Source organism: Mauremys mutica, chromosome 5 (genome assembly GCF_020497125.1).
Source record: "Mauremys mutica isolate MM-2020 ecotype Southern chromosome 5, ASM2049712v1, whole genome shotgun sequence".
In the NCBI taxonomy this organism is placed as follows: Eukaryota; Metazoa; Chordata; order Testudines; family Geoemydidae; genus Mauremys; species Mauremys mutica.
Window position 1 is genome coordinate 100,730,953 of NC_059076.1, and position 17,960 is coordinate 100,748,912.

General features: G+C 38.9%; 1 protein-coding gene across 4 annotated transcripts in view; it reads right to left on the reverse strand.

Annotated features, from left to right (window-relative positions):
- Positions 1 to 17,960, reverse strand: part of KLHL5 (kelch like family member 5) — a 104,698-nt gene that overhangs the window by 18,414 nt on the left and 68,324 nt on the right. For all 4 annotated transcript variants that reach the window (XM_045019102.1, XM_045019103.1, XM_045019104.1 and 1 more), the window contains 2 exons: positions 12,829 to 13,041; positions 302 to 488 (listed from right to left, as the gene is read on the reverse strand). In XM_045019102.1, coding sequence (XP_044875037.1) covers positions 302 to 488; positions 12,829 to 13,041 — 400 coding nt within the window. The remainder of the gene's footprint in view (positions 1 to 301; positions 489 to 12,828; positions 13,042 to 17,960) is intronic.

Consider the following 17,960-nt stretch of genomic DNA (forward strand, 5'->3'; position numbering starts at 1 on the left):
TTTTTCATTCATTTGACTGAACATTTAAATGAACAGAAGTGAGGTGATCCCATTATAGATTTACAACAACCATAATTCAGCTTCCTGCACACATGTAATATTTTTATTGCTATATATGTCTATTACTGAAATAAAAAACATCAGTAGATATTTATCTATTTATCTACTATTTATAATGTATAGCCTTTGAATGTTTTAATTTGTATCCTACATACATATCTAATGAATATATCTTTACAAAAATCTACTCAACTGATTTTCAATATACACTGTCATCAACTAATATTATGTAAACCAATACCTTTTGTTGCATCCATTCCTCCAACTGCAAACAACACTCCTACTGTAGACTTTCTAGGCTTTGTGCGAGGACTTTGTAACATGGGTCGTCTCTCGGGCAACAGATGGTATTTCATTGCTTCCATAATGAGTTTTTGACATTCAATGTCATCCTTAAAGAGGGCATTATTTTCCATGTCTGCCAGAAACTGGCAAAAATAAAATTAAACATGTTTAAGTGCTAAGCAAACGGCAAGAAGTTTGAAAGAATAAAAATTATAATGGAACGTTTTGTCTGAAAAAAGATTGCTGTCTGGTTTACAATACACACTCATCAGAATAATCACACAAATAAAATAAATGTAAAATTAGACAAATCAATGTACAGAACACTCACATATTTTGAAATATACTTAGAAAGATCGAAGAAGGGAAGGAATGAGGTTCACCTTATTCTAATGGGCGATTCCTGCTCAATGCTCCAAAGGAAGACATGATAAATTTCCCAGTGTCACGGCCAATATACCCAGAGGAAAATGCTTCCTGATTATCAAATTTGCCACTCAATTTAACCCTGGCCATATGTTTCAAGAATCACAATAATTATAGCAAAATATCTAATCTGGGGGTGTCAAAGACATTGCAGCAAAAGTTGGACACTTCAAAGTAGATTCTATTCCCAACTCTGCAAACGATCTATTCTGTGATCTTGTAAAATTCACTTTTCCTCTCTGTACCTCAGTACAGTACCTTAGAGGCTGAAATGGCGAAGGAGGTAGAGGTCTATACAATGACATTTATACTAGGGCTGTCGATTAATCACAGTTAACTCGTGATTAACTCAAAAAATTGAGATTAATCGTATTTTTAATTGCACTGTTAAGCAATAAAATACCAAGTCAGATTTATTAAATATTTTTGGATGTTTGTCTACACTTTCAAATATATTTATTTCAGTTACAACACAGAATACAAACTGTACAGTGCTCACTTTATATTATTATTTTGATTACTAATATTTGCACTCTAAAAATGCTAAACAAAAGAAATAGTATTTTTCAGTTCACCTAAGTACTGTAGTGCAATCTCTTGATCATGACAGTGCAATTTACAAATGAAGATTTTTTTTTGTTACATAACTGCAAAACAATGTAAAACTTCAGAGTCTACAAGTCCACTCAGTCCTACTTCTTGTTCAGCCAATCGCAAAGACAAACAAGTTTGTTTATATTTACAGGACATAATGTTGCCTGCTTATTATTTACAGTGTCACCTGAAAGTGAGAACAGGCGTTCGCATGGCACTTTTGTAGCCAGCATTGCAAAGTATTTAAACATACGTATGCCGCTTCATGCTTTGGCCACCAATCCAGAGATCACGCTTCCATGTGATGACACTCGTTAAAAAATAATGCGTTACTTAAATTTGTGACTGAACTCCTTGGAGGGAGAATTGTATGTCTCCTGCTCTGTTTTACCCATATTCTTCCATGTACTTCATATTATAGCAATTTCAGATGATGACTCAGCACGTTATTCATTTTAAAAACACTTTCACTGCAGATTTGACAAAATGCAAAGAAGGTAACAATGTGAACTTTCTAAAGATAGCTACGGCACTCAATCCAAGGATTAAAAATCTGAAGTGCCTTCCAAAATCTGAGAGGGTCGAGTTGTGGAGCATCCTTTCATAAGTCCTAAAAGAGAAACACTCCGATGTGGAAACTACAATAACCCGAACCATCAAAAAAGAAAATCAACCTTCTGCTGGTGGCATCTGACTCAGATAATGAAAATGAACTTGCATCGGTCTGCACTGCTTTGGATTGTTATTGAGCAGAACCCATCATCAGCATGGACTCATGTCCTCTAGAATGGCCATTGAAGCATGAAGGGACATATGAATCTTTAGGGCATTTTGCACGTAAATATCACGTGATGCTGGCTACAACAGTGCCATGCGAATGCCTGTTCTCACTTTCAGGTGACACTGTAAACAAAAAGTGGGCAGCATTATCTCCTGCAAATGTAAACAAACTTGTTTTTCTGAGCGCTTGGCTGAACAAGAAGTAGGACTGAGTGGACTTGTGGGCTCTAAAGTTTTACATTGAATTTATAAATTCAACTTTCATTATAAAGAGACTGCACTAAAGTACTTGCAATGGGGGAATTGAAAAATACTATTTTTTTTTACAGTGCAAATATTTGTAATAAAAATAAATATAAACTGAGCACTGTACACTTTGTATTCTGTGTTGTAATTGAAATCAATATATTTGAAAATGTAGAAAACATCCAAAATATTTAAATAGTATTCTATTATTGTTTAACAGCATGATTGTGTGTTTAATCGCGATTAATATTTTTAATCGCTTGACAGTCCTAATTTATAGTGTTTATTAAGATAGCATCTAAGCACTGCACAGATATAAACACACTAAGACCTGATCTACACCTAAAATGTAGGTTGAACTAGCTACATTGCTCAGGCATATGAAAAAGTCACATCTTCAAAAGATGTAGGTAAGCTGACCTAAGCCCTGGTATACGTTGATAGAATAATTTTTCTGACAATTTAACTACCCACTTCTTGAGGGGGTGGATTAACTACAGTGACAGAAAAACCTCTTCCGTCACTGTAGCAAGTGTCTACACTACAGCGGCACAGCTGCAGTGCCGTAGCTGTGTCAGTCTAAACATCTGTAGAGTAGAATGCTCTTAAGATCTGCCAAGGGGGCAGTTGTGATGTAGACCCCTATTATGAGTGGGATGTTAGTTCTTCACGCTGTTCTTGGTTTAATCTTAGACTTCTACTTTTGAACACACCAATGAGTTTTCTTCTGTACTGGTTCTATGTGCAAATGCACTGATCAAACTCAACTTCATTTAATTGCAGCATGATGAAATGAGTCCCAGGTTCATCACATGTGCTAAAAACTCTACAGAACAGTATCAAGTACTCTAAAAAGTTAGGAAATATACATTAAGAGAACTGTGCACATTAGGTCCAGTAAAAAGAAGACTGAGGTCAGACATGAAAGCACAATTTCTTCTGGAGAGATGGTCATTGTGTATAATTCCCAACATAAACAAGAAGAGATGGAGACTGTGGCTCCTTCAGTAAGAAATATTGCTTTTCCTTATTGTGATGCATGGATTGGATCAAGCTGGCAGTCAGCCATGACAGATCTCATATTCCTGCCTGCCTCCAGAGAACCATCTCACTTTCAAGTGTACTAAGCAAGCTCTCTCAAAGATTGCCCCAGTAGGTTAGTCAGGTTCACTGAATGGATTTGGTTATTGACCACAAAAGCATAAGCATCTCTTGTGAATTTAGAGCTGCCTAGATTTAACAGAGCCCACTGTTGGGTGGGGTGGTGGTACATTTTCCCAGCGGGGCCTCATTGAAGTGTTGTATCACACATAAACACAAAGATCCCAGGAGATAGGGTGACCAGATCTCCCCATTTTATAGGGACAGTCCCGATTTTTGGGTCTTTTTCTTGTATAAGCTCCTATTACCCCCCACCCCCGTCCCGATTTTTCACATTTGCTGTCTGGTCACCCTACCAGGAGATGAGTTGTCTAGCTGCTGCACCATCCTTGAAAGATTGTGTAGTGTGCACTCCCTCTGTGGGGGATCAGCTTTGCTAGCTGATACAAAGGAGTGAGGTAGAAGCCATGGCCTTGCCTCTCTCCTTTGGTGGTTTTTTTTTGTTTTTTTTTGTTTGTTTGTTTTTTTTACAGGCTAGTACTTAGGTGAGTGCAAGATCTCAAGTGTGCCCAGCTGCAACATGGGAACATAAGGAAAGGAGGTACATTGCACCCATTCCTCTGACTTGTGCCTCTGTGCAGGAGCCAAACACAATTTTCCCCTTAGTATGAAGTTTTGTACACCCACTTCCTTTTGAAAGTCTTGCACTCAAGTTATGTAATTCACTTGTCTGTGATATTCCTACTTTATTTTTGGTTTTTGTTTCTCAGCTCTCTTGGGGCTTTTGCATCATGCTGCAAAAATATCTAAAAAATACTAGATTTCTGTAAAATAAAAGAATCAATTTCACAACTATTAGGTCTTACTCCATTTTATGCTGGAAAAAGGAACATACTGCATACATATTTTTCCTTTGCCAAAAGTGATCAATTCAGGTCAGCATTGAGGCAGCAAAATGAGTTAAGGCAGAGGTTCTCAAACTGTGGTCTGCAGACCACCAGTGGTCCACGAGCTCCATTCAGGTGGTCCGCGGATAGTTACTTTTAAGGTGCGCGCCTGGGCGGCCGCACACAAGAGAATGAAGGACCACTCACCTAATTAGTGGAGCCACGCAGGTGTGGCTCCACTAATTAGGTGCCTGGACCCTGAAGAAGACGCACAGGTAAGGTGAGGTGGTGGCCTTGTGGGGAATGGGGATAGGTGGGAGGGCACAGTGAGGTGAGAAGAGGGGGTGGAGGGAATTTGGGATGTGCAGGGCTGTGGCAGCCAGAGAAAGAGGTAACTTTCCACAGCACCAGGGCTGCCGCTGCTGGGGAGAGATGGCCCCACTTCCCAGCCTCAGCTCTGTGGTGGGGGAGAGACCCCCTTCCTTCCTGGCCCCAGCATGGGGGCTGCCGCGGCAGGGGGAGAGGGCACATCCATCGCATTAGAAAAACTACAGATATTAAAATGTGAGTTGTGTGCTTTTATTTGTAGAAAAAAAGTTAAATATTATAAAGTTTTTTTTATGTAGCGCTTTCATCCAAAGTGCTTTACAATAGTTAGCTAATGGTACAAGCATTTGGAAAGATCACTAAGTGGTCTGCTGAGACCCTCAGCAACTTTCAAGTGGCCCGCGAAAAAAGAAGTTTGAGAACCACTGAGTTAGGGAAGTAAACAGAACTATATATTTATAAAAAAGTTTTCCATCAGATTGTAACAACTTCTGTTTTTAGACTAATGCAAAATACCATAATTAATATTTTAAACATGGCTTTAGCAAAGGTTTGCTTCTATTTTAAAAGCAAATTAAAAATCCCTTTGCTTAAAACCATCAGTAAGACGGAACAGTGCTTATCTTGAGTTTTCATCATTCTCAGTTGCAATACTTCACCTGAGCTGCTTCTTTTAATACAAAGCAGTACTTGCTGCTTTTAATGATCTTACACTCATTTAATTATTAGAAAATTGCTAAACCAAAAGAAATGTTACAATATTTAAATGTTGGCATGCAATGCTTCATACTTGTGTACAGACAGAATATCAGTGTCACACTACTGTCTAAAAAAATGAGGAGTACTTGTGACACCTTAGAGACTGTGGGCTTGGCTACACTTGAGGGTTACAGCGCTGGTGGTGGCTTTACAGCGCTGTAACTTACTCCCCGTCCACACTGGCAAGGCACATATAGCGCTGTATCTCCCTGGCTACAGCGCTGGCTGTACTCCACCTCGACGAGAGGAATAAAGAGAACAGAGCTGCTCTTGCAGCGCTGGGGTGCAAGTGTAAACAGTGATTAATCTTACTACGCTGTAACTGACCTCCGGAACCTTCCCATAATGCTTTTTAAGTAAAGATAACACTCTTTGTTTTGTTGTGAACTCAGGGCTCCCGGAGCTGCTTATCTAAAAAACAAACACAGCTACTGTTTGCTCGAGCAGAGGCAGGCAGGGGGATAAATGTCCACAGCTAGTGTTTGCTTGAGGAGAGAAGCAGCCCAGAGGGGGGGAGGGGGGTCCGTTTTGGAGCAGCTGCTTATCTGGTCTGAAGGCTATTTGCATTTAGTGAATGAGAGAGGGGTGGGGGAAGGGGTCAAAACTTTTAAAATGATTGAAGGTTGGTGCTGTGTATCTTCAAGTCCTTAGAACTTGCAAGGCAGGGAGCTGACACAGTGTCAGCTCCAAAAATCCACTCTCTCTGTCTCCCCCACGCTCCCTGTCACACTCCACTCCATCCCCCTCTTTTGAAAAGCACGTTGCAGCCACTTGAATGCTGGGATAGCTGCCCATAATGCACCACTTCCAACACCGCTGCAAATGCTGCAAATGTGGCCACACTGCAGCGCTGGTAGCTGTCAGTGTGGCCACACTGCAGAGCTTTCCCTACACAGCTGTATGAAGACAGCTTTAACTCCCAGCGCTGTACAGCTGCAAGTGTAGCCAAACCCTAACAAATTTATCTGAGCATAAGCTTTAGTGGGCTACTATAGGCCTACTATTAGGCCACTATATTCCTGAATAAAAAGAACCAGATAAGATTATATTATATTATAGATATATATATAAAAAAACACAACTCCTTAACTGGCTGAATGGATTACTTTTGATGCCATACATAAGTGCCTCTACAACACCACCAACCTCTGCGTCCTTCTAAATCAAGACTAAGAGTAGGCACTGAAATCTGCATTCCTGTAATACAGAAGGCTACCAATAGCACAACAGTCCAACCTCAACCCGGTCCTTGGATCTACTTTTGAGACTGACAAGTACTATTTAACTTTGGGGGGATGGGGGTGATCAAACCCAGTAAAGCTGTATAAATTAATACTTGTGGCAAAATACTTCTTTGCATCTCCAAACAACAAATATATCTACTCACTAGAACAGAGAACCCTAGCATAGCTATGATTTACTATAGCACAAGGCTTGAACCTATGAAAATAATTCCATGATAACTAAAAATATAAGCAGTCCAAGACTGTTTTTGACTAAAAAACCCCAAACTCTGTTCTTGTGATTAAGTCCACTGTATTGCAATTCATTATAAATTAACATTCCCCACTGAAACAACCTTTCTCTTGACTCACATATTTTACAAATGCTAACCATTTAATAGAATGCATTATAATCATTATAATTTAATTATAATTAATTCTGATCTTAGGTTTTAACTGATCAACACTGATAAAACAACCCCAATTAAAGAAAAAGAAATCTGTGTGTATCCAATAAAAACCTGCAAAACACTGGAAACGGTTACTTGTATCTAAGGGCTTGTCTAAATGGAGCAGTAATATGGATTATGGGAGCATGACTTCTAAAGCACAATTATGTGTTACTCATTAATTGGTCCATGCAGACCCCATTGGAGTGCACCAAAGGTTCTCTAGTGCGCTTTAAAGTAGTGCTGTGTGAAAGAGTACTATGTTAAAGTGCTCTAGAGAACATCACAAAGAGATTACTTATTACAATATATATATTATACTATACAATGTAATATACATTACTCATTACCGTATATTAATTAATAAACCCCCCCAAAACAAAATCCCCAATTATAAATTACAGTTTTCTGGGGATTTGGTTATTTATGTAGCTCCTTGCACCAAAGTTCAAAGACATTTATAATTGAGCAATTACAAATGGTGCATTAACATTATAAGCACATCTGAAAAACAGATGCAGAAAAAGGTATAATGTTTATATATTTGGAACAAATTTTTTAGCAGTAATTTAAACAGAAAATTCTAAAGTACTAGGCGCTTCTGAAGAAAAGAAAGCTGAATCTCTCACAGTTAGGAATGTGATTAATCAACTTTTTCAGAATATGATCAAAGACCAGATACTAGCCACTGGAACCTGGTAAACAAATACAAATACAAATAAACAACCATGTCACAAGCCTTTGCAACAGCAACAAGATTTTCCAGATGTCTAGGATGCTGCTTCTGTCAATAAACAGAGATGCCAGAATGTATAATTTCAAAGAAATCTATACATAAAACTGATGAAATAGAGGTTTCATTACAAGTCTTGTTGCCATTAGCTTTACAGTCCTATAACATTCTTCTTCTTCTTCGTTTAGCCAGATAGTTGGCTGTAGCGATTGTTCGCCATTTGGTCCGTCTCTGAGCAACTGCAAAGGCTTGACGGTCTGAGAGTCCAACATCAGAACAGACTTGATAAACTCATGTACTAGGGGGTCTGCCTTTGGGCTGCCTCCACTCCTCGATTGGTGGCTTTTATCCCGGATGTTACAAGCCACCTGAAGAACAGCATTCGCTGGAACGTCCTGTGGCATCCTTGCAACATGTCTGAAAAGCATAAGGCACCACCAGTGGACAATGGCCCCAGTAGTCTGTAGACCCAAACAACCATAAACATTTGCATTACAGATGAAGTCATGCCACTTTATGCCCAGTATACGATGTTGACATTTTGTGTAGAAAGCCTTCAGCTTTGTCCAGTCTGCGCAGTGTAGTGTCCATGTTTCACACCCGTACAACAGTATGGAAAGATACAGCTCGAATAAATCCTGAACTTCGTTGTCATACTAAGATGATGTTGATTCCATATCGGTTGTAGACGGCCCATGGCAGATGCTGTGATGCCAATCTGATGGAGAACCTCTGTGTGAGAATTGGAGGAGACAGTAAGTATAGAACCCAGATAGCAAAAGCTGGAAACTGATTCAATGGTTTCATTGTTCAAAGAGATTGGAGTCGCAGGTGGACCTGGTCCTATATTTTTCAGTTTTGTCTTTGACTATGAAGGATAGAGGAGACCAATCTTAGCTGACTCCTCCATATGCTGGAGTACCTCACGAAACCTGTCGGGGCGCCGTACTAAAAGAACATCATCAGCGTAATCAAGGTCTGTGAGCAAGAGATCACCGATCTCAATGCCTATGGACCTGACGGAATGCTGCATTATGAAATCCATTGGCCGACAAAAGAGTGCAGGGGCCAGAACGCAGTCCTGCCTAACACCAGATACTGATTTAAAAGGCGCTGACATCCGGTTCCCCAGACAAACACAGGCAGTGGTTCCATTATGCAGTTCTCTAATCAAGTCCAGCAGAGTAGTAGACACATCTACACCCTTTAAGGCCTTCCGTAACACGACACGGTCTACTGAATCAAATGCAGCCTTGACATCAACATACGCTATTTGCAGGGGCTTCCTGAACTCTCGATGCATCTCTGACAACAAGCGAAGGGCCAAAATGACATCTAATGTGGAACTGTTCCTCATAAATCCTGACTGTTGGGGACAACACTTCTGATGTAGCAAAGGCTCCAGGTATGCCAGCAAAACATGCGCAAATACCTTCCCTGGAATGGAGAGCAAGGTGATCGGCCTGTAGCTCTTACATTTGCTGCGCGGTCCCTTGCCCTTATAGAGTGATATCACAATACCATCCTTCCAGGCAGTTGGCAGGGTTCCAGTTCTCCACACCAGACGAAAGATGGCCAGAAGTGACACTGCTACAGGATCAATAGCACATTTTAGCAGCTCTGAGGGGATGCCATCAGCACCAGCTGCACATCCGTTTTTCAGTTTAGATATGGCATACTTCACTTCATTCAATGTTGGTGCATCAGTACAAATGTTTGGATCTAGAACTGCAGTGACTACCAGATCATCCAGTTCTGAACAAGCGGCAGCTGGAGGATGGTTCAGGATACTGTGATAATGTTCCACATAGCGTGAGAGAATGTCATAATCCGATTTACATGGATGGCCTTGGCTGGCATTCAGGATACAATTTGTAGTGACTACCTCTTGACCACTGAGGTTGTGAATGGTGCAGAATCCTGGCTGCAAGTCGATCCTGGCTAAGCCAAATTCGACATCATCTGTCACTTGCTTATAATATGCCTTGCGATCGCGGACTGCCAGGATGTTAAATTTTCGCTTCAGCTGATTACGAGTGTGTTTATCACCACACTGGCGCACTGAGGCCTTCAATTTAATTATCTGCCATGGTCGATGTGCTGGATGCTTATAGCCAATCGTCTGCTCAGTAGATTGGTTGAGGGTAGAAGAGAACAGGGACCAGGCAACCTCCATGTCATCTGGCAGATTAGCTAGAGCTGAGAATCTGATGCTGACAACAATAGAAAACTTGTTGGATAAACCTGGCACATGGAGTGCGTAGATGTCAAACTTCATCATCAGAGAGGGCTTACCTGCTCGCTGGACATCAAGACCATACTGGTAACCACTAGATGGTGATCTGTGTTCGCCGCACATTCCACACCACGATAAGCTCTACAGCAGGCGAAGATATGCCTATCATGTGTAATGATGTGGTCCAACTCCTTTTGAGTGACACCATCATGAGAGATCCATTACATCTGGTGTAAGCATCGCCACTTGAACCATGACCCAAGAATGGAAAGATTTTGGGAGGCACAGAATGTAAGCAAGCGGCAAGAGTTATTACTGGGTGTGCCTGAACCATAAAGACCAATGACCTGTTCACACGCAGTTTGCAGGGAGCCAGTCACTGCATTTAGGTCACTCAAGATCATGTGGAAGGACTGTGCATACTAGATGTTCAAACTGATCAGAGAAATGATCTTTAACTGAGTCAAAAAATTCCTCTGTTGACACACAGACTACCATGACAGTGAAGTAACCGTGTCAATGTTTTAAGATGTGCAATTAGTAAACAAGGAGACAGGCATCCACGTTGTCAGGGAGGACTTGGTTTCGTGTTGCAACAGTACTACTACATCATATAAATGGTTGGGGCTGCCAGAATACAGAAGGAAAGAATCGTCCACCTCATGACGTCTGTGATCTATCAGCCTTGCTTCTGTTAGTCCTGAGATTGATATACCAAGACAATCCATTTCGAGTGAGACAGCGCTGAGTACTAGGTTATTCATGGTTAAAAAAAAAAAAAAAAAGAGCCAACGATTATCCCGGGAAATATCTTGTCCCACTAGGATGAGATGGAGGTGCAGTAATGCAACCCTATTCCTGGTCTACCAGTACTGGCTTCGACCTGAGCTGTTGAGTCTTTCCCAGTGACTTCCTTCGCCTCGGGTAGCTAGGTGCAGATGATACCCTGCATCTTTGCTGCCTGTGTTAGCCATCATTTTCAGGGTTCACGCTGGATCTCTCCACCTTGCGTAATGCCCAAGGCAATATTTCGGACAAACCTTCATCGCTGATGGCATAGCTCCAACGAGCAATCCCCTACTTCAGATGCCCTGTAATTTTTTTAAGTTTGTGAGTTTAAGTCCTCACATCTCTACTTATAACAATATGGCTTTTAGTGAGCCCTCCAATTTTCTGTCTCCTTTTTTCCAAACAGCTTTGAACCTTCTACCATAAAATTGGAAACCATTTCATTATATTTTACTGTGTTTGCTATGTCACATTGCCCATTGCTGTGTAATCATGTAACAAAACATCATACTATAACGCACCTTCATGGGTCAGAGTGAAGGCTGTTGTTGCAACTTAATTCAATTTCCTGATTTATGTGTGATTAACATTCATTTTAAAAATACTTCAATTTCATTTTTTGAGGAATCTGAAAAAATTGAATAAATTAAAAGGTGACAAATGTAGAATCAGAAATGGCAGCATACATCTGCAAAAGATGGAAGAAAAGTGAGAGACACAATAGTGGTTGTAATCAAGTATTGTTTTGGTGTTTTACCCTTGACGTTTACTGTCCAATTAGTACTGATCAGGCCCAATTTCTCTTGATTTTATATTTATTTACTAATTTCTGTAAATTCTATTTCCAAGGACTCTAGATGTTTCAATTACAGTAGATTAAAAGACAAGAACAATACAACACTAAAACTTAGCTATAAAGCTAAGAACATAAGAACGGCCATACTGGGTCAGACCAAAGGTCCATCAAGCCCAGTATCCTGTCCTCTGTCAGTGGCCAATGGCAGGTGCCCCAAAGGGAAAGAACAGACAGGTTATCATCAAGTGATTCATGCCCTGTCACCCAATCCCAGCTTCTGGCAAATTTCTGCCCATCCTGGCTAATAGCCATTGATGGACCTATCTTCCATGAATCTATCTAGCTCCCTTTTGAACCCCGTTATAGTATTGGCCTTCACCACACCCTCTGGCAAGGAGTTCCAGAGGTTGACAGTGCGTTGCGTGAAAAAAAATACGTTATTTTGTTCAGCATATGTTTAACATAAGAAGTAAGCCTTGAATTATTTCCTGAAGGTCAATGGACTCTGACCTTAATACGTTTCTAAAGAAAGTGAATTACAAATTCAGGGACCCACAGCTCAGTAAGTTCTGTCACTGATTATGGAATATTCAAATGTAAGTATCAAAAGAAAATACCTTCAGCCAATCCAGCTAATGATCATAAAGAGGACACAGGGTGCATACAACAGGGTCAAAGATCATCGAGTGCTTTAAAGATAATCATTAAGAGATTGAAGAAGGTCACAGTTCATAGATGTTGATTAGTGAATTTTATTTGTATCTGTCAAAGGCTCATGAAAGCCTTAGTTTTCCCATCTACAAAATGGAGATGATTCTTACCCTACCTTACAGGGATGTTGCAAGTGTTCAGTTTGTAAAGCCCTTTGACATGATATAAGTGCTAAATATTATTAATTAAATCAATGAGAGCAGTTATTTTAATGACCCTAGTGCAGGTGGCATTTTCATCCATTCAAATACAAAAACTAACTACAGATCTTCTCTGTTCCTCATTCATTTATCTCTATTTCTAAGAAACCAAAATCACTACTAGTTGAGGGAACTTCCACATAGACAGTATAAGTATGTCCCCTAAAAATACTGATGTTATCCATGGGAAGAAAGAGCTAATGGTTTTATATTTGTAATAATTTACCTGTGGAGCAAGCAGAGGCAGCCTAATGTAAGCCAACAGCTTACTAAGTTCTTTCCTTCTCTGTTCCAAATCATGTCGAACCCAAGTAAGCAGTGCATTCAGTATAGTTTCTTCATTAGGAATATTCATATCATCACTTGCCAAAAGCTTTGCAATTTCAGCAGCTGGCAATAATAAAAACTCCTGGTTTCTAATTACTTCCATGAAATTCTCCTGAAAAAGAAAAAAGCATTTTCAATATGAACACTAAAGATCTTTGGATAGGCCACTATTGTCATCCGCTGCTGAAAGCTGTAGAAACACAATGTACTGAGATACAGATTTTGCTGAGTAGAGTACAGCATACTCCAGTAATGGGCATGTTTGTAATGGTCTTCATTATAGTTAGATTGGAAATTATGTTTGACACAAACCAATGAGTAAATGAACAGGAAAACAGTTCTAACTTTAACTTTCAGTAGGTTATTTTAAATTGTTTTTATTGTTTTGTAAGTCAAATACAGCTGAGTAAGGTATATAGATAGTGGAATTAAGATATAAAGGATTCACAGTACTGCACCAGGCTACAAATTAAATTTTTTTAAATCAACAATTACTCTTTTGATAGGTTTCAATTCTCCACATCTGCCCTTCCGTCAGCCTGTCCTCATTCCACGGTAGGAAGAAACAAAATATAAAATGTTTCCAACCATAAGTGCACATTATTTAAAAATACCAGGATTTTTAGAAGATTTTGTGGAAGCTTTATTAAACTCAAGTGCAAGTGGCAAAAAACCCACAAAAAACTAGAAGAGCAATAAGAAGCTTATAACAAATACATTTTGCCAAACTTGAATGCTTTTTTAATAGTACTGAAAAGGGCAAGACCACAGTTCCTCCATGCTCCTTTGCAAGGGAACAAGAAGAAGGCATAAGGTGGAAAGAGTCTCTGATTCAAAATAATACATCTACACTGCAGTGGAAGACCCGTGGCACAGCTCTGGCTTGCCCAGGTCAGCTGACTTGAACTTGCAGGGCTTCATCTGGGGGCTTTAAAATGGCAGTGTAGATGTTTGTGCTTGGGCTTGGGCTGGAGCCAAGGCAAGCTCAAATGTCTACACTGCAATTTTATAGTCGCACAGCCCAAGCCAGCTGACATGGGCTCTGAGACTCGATGCCACAGGTTTTTTATTGAAGTGCAGATGTACCCAATGTGGTCTGCTCCTGGAACAGCACATCTATATGTTTCCTTTTACTCAGAGATTGTAGTAACTTAATGATCAAGTCCAAAATTAGCAGACATAATGTAGCTGAATTTTAGAAAAGCATTTGATTTAATCTCTAAAGTAATCTTACTCTCAAAATTAATTGAAATCGGTTTGGATACTGGCTGAAACACTTTTTGTTTTTTTAAAGGTAAAAATAAAAGCCAAAATATCCACGGGGTGGGTGTGTTCGATAAAGGGACTGTGCAGAGACCAGTGTTAAGACCAACCCTTTTTTATATATCTTCATTAATGATCTAAAAGGAATAAACTCCATGTTAGTGAAATTCACAGAAAATCCTAAATTGGAAAGACCTTCATCTTGGAAAAATGCAAGTTAATATCTCAGAGGAAAAATAATTCAGTAACTCAAAACACAGATTTAATAACAGAGAAAAATCCAGCAGTAGAGAGAAATACTGTTGAAAATGGCATTGCAAATCAGATATGAATTTGCAATACAAAATGGCAATAACACCGTCCATTACAGTTTTGGATTGCATAAGCACTGGGCATATCATCACAGAGGAGGGAGATGACTTTTTGTTTTAAATATGGCTCTGGTAATACATTGAGTATTGCATTCAATTCTGTGCATCTCATTACCAGAAAGATATTGACAAAATAAGGGAGCTCAGAGAAGAAGAACAAAACCTGCAAAGGCCGGATGGATTGACTTCTAAGGAAAGATTGAACAAGTTGAATATGTATTATTGTGACTAAAAGATATAAGAGAGGACAAGGCACACGACTGTCTACAAATATCTAGTTACATTTTTAAACAAGGGTCTTCATGCTTTCTCCCTCGTTGCCTCTCACATTTGGGAGGTGCTCCCCATAAATGTCCATAAAGCTGCCCCATTATCCATGTTCAAAACGCTCCTCTCTGCCATGATGCCTACAAAAATCTTGACAACAATTGGGATGCTGGCAAGTGGAGATCACTGTCTATCATGTTGACCAATATTGTCTCATTGTTTCCTTGTACTCTCCTGTTTGTATCCATCTGTTGTCTCTTATGTTACAGTAAGGGTATTGTCTACACTACAGTGGCACAGCTACGGCACACCTTTCTGGTTGCTATATATGCGCTGAGTCTGCTTCTCCATCCCTTTCCAAGCCTCTATTTCCGAGTTCTTCTCCTCATAAACAGTATTGATCTCTGCTGTTGCTCATGAATTACTCAAGCAGCAGCAAGCTGAACTTGATCCAATTCTTGTAATATTTTTGCACAGTCCATGTGCTTCTGAAGACCAGCAATAAAAACTGACGTGACTGTTCACTTTTCACTCTGCTTTAAAGCTTGAAAAAGCTATGAGCATCAGCTGCAGCAGAGATTCTGGAGCTCTCTTCTTGCACACTTGGACAGCACTGGTTTATAATCACTTTATATTCAGAAGGTTTTCCTTGCAACTTAAAAGGCTAGCAACTTAAACCAAAAATTAACACAAAAATTAAAGCTTGGATGCTGCAGAAGTGGATGGCACCTGCCTGGGAAAATTTCCTATTCACCATAGGCAACTGGATTTTTCAAGCCCTGAAAGAAGTAGAAGCCATTTTCCTTTTCTCTGAAAACACTCATTTTCCTTTGGTTCACATTTTTTGAAAGGGAAAAAAAGCTAAATATTTCATTGAATAACTACTGCACACTATCAACTGTTCTCAAATGAGCTAGAAGAGAATAAACATTTATTTTTTTCCTTGATGGATTGAGGATAATTAGAGGCTACATAGGTCACTGGACAGGTCACAAGACTGGAAGTCTGGAGTTCTGGATTCTCTTCCTAGCTTTGCCATTCAGTAGCTACAAGACCCTTGCCTTAACTTTTCTATCACCATTTTACAGATGGGAAATTAAGGTGCAATTACACTCACTATCTTTTATAAAGCACTTCAGGATCTACAGATGAAGACACTATATAAGTACTAAGTATTGTTACTACAAAGCAATCACCACACAATGAACGATTTTCTTAAGTTAAAAAAATAATGTTGATCTTAGAATAATTAATGACATTCATCAACTCTTACAAATTTGCATCAATTATATTTTAGTTCCCTTCCTGTCCTCAAAATAGAGGAATTATACTGTGCTTATCTTGGGACACGATGGCATAGCATCTTGATGTTACTTGAGATATCAAATTAATGGAGATTATGTGATTCTGATCTCCTGGATAAACTAAAGAAATCACAGCAGTCACCCTTGTTGGAAATGTAGGATGTCCCCAGACCTGATATAACAGGAAGATGTTGGAAGTAAAACACTATGTTAGATGCTGCTTTGGAAAAAACAATCAGAAGTGCAAAAACTCTGTACTTTATGCCCTGATACAGAGATACTTAAATTAACCTTTTGGCTACTCTAGCAACATTTTTAAATTTGTAGTCATGTGGCCCATTACTTTTTATAAATTATATTTACATAATAAGATAACTGTATGTATAAAAGGTTAATTAGGTGCATTTGCACACACAATCCTGGTAATTGCATTTTACATGCCTACATTATCAGAATCAAGCCCACAATGCCTGTTTATATGCTATTATGTCCAACCCCTAGTCACTTTAGACTGTTGCAGTGTTTCACTTACTATGTCCTGAGGATTTTTCAGGCACTGTCAAATTTTGAAGTCCAAAAAACTGATCTAGTTTGACAATAACCTTGAAGAGTTTTCTTATTCTTTGTCACAATGAGTAAATAGTCTATAAATTGAGTGACAACATAGTTAATAATAAAGTAATGAAACACTCATGTTCTTTTAGCAAAATAGCAACATACATACTTTTAATCTGAAGTGGTCCAGCATTCAAATCAATCCTACTTATATTTATACTTCAAATACACTGCACTGACTGAAACTATGCCAACGTTTTCAAGTGACACTAATGGATGTTGTTCAGATAGAGAAAGTCCATTAGTGGAGCTGGACCCACTGAGATTATTCACTGATGGATCTTTTATTTTGAGAAAATGCCCATTTCATGTGAACTGCTGGTCTCAAAGTACAGCAATGGTTTAAATTAGGTGCTTATCAAAATACTCATTGTTTCACGCATAGCTTTTCAATATGACAGCATTAAAACTAAGTAGTAGATTTAACTGCAGTGAAACTGTCTGCATGGTGAACTGCTCTTTCCATCAGACTAGAAAAGAAAAAGCAGCAACAAAAGAAAGAAAATGAATATATTGAAATTAAAATATAAATATTTTATACTATTAATTTACCTCAAATTTCAAGTGCCTTTAAGAAAGGCAAGACAGTGTGGCAAAACCAACAGAAATTTCTCCGGTCAGGGTTATTTCAGTGTAACCCATGATCATTTGTTTCATATGAATAATTTATAGATTTTAACAAACAGCAGAATTTACAGAACTATAGGTATGTTTAATCCTGATGCTTTAATATTTTTAATGGAATGAGCATCAAGTGACTAGTATTCATTAGTGTTAAACATTTTTATTCTTTCAAATTGCTTTTAAACAAATGAAATTATTTTGGGATTTATTTGAATTGAAGATTCAATTGGACTATACATTTCTATTCAGTTTCCATAGCAACATTAGTTTCAAACCAAAGGAACTGCTTCAGTATTACTCATTATTACTAAAATTCAATTTCATGTCTCCATTGGAACTAAACAACATTAAAAAGGCCTTGGGAAGAATCCATCTAGCACAACTAATTAGTTTGAAAATGGCTTTTAAAAATCCAGCTAATTTAAATCTGATTCATGGCAAAGCTTTAGAATCAGTAATTGTGCCACTGAAGTAAACAATGGCCTAAAGGTACGCAACTATTTTCCTGTGAATTGAACAACTTCTTACTAAAGGAAAGATGTGGAGTCAGTAATAAGCTAACTTTTGAGAAGTGAGACAACAACCAA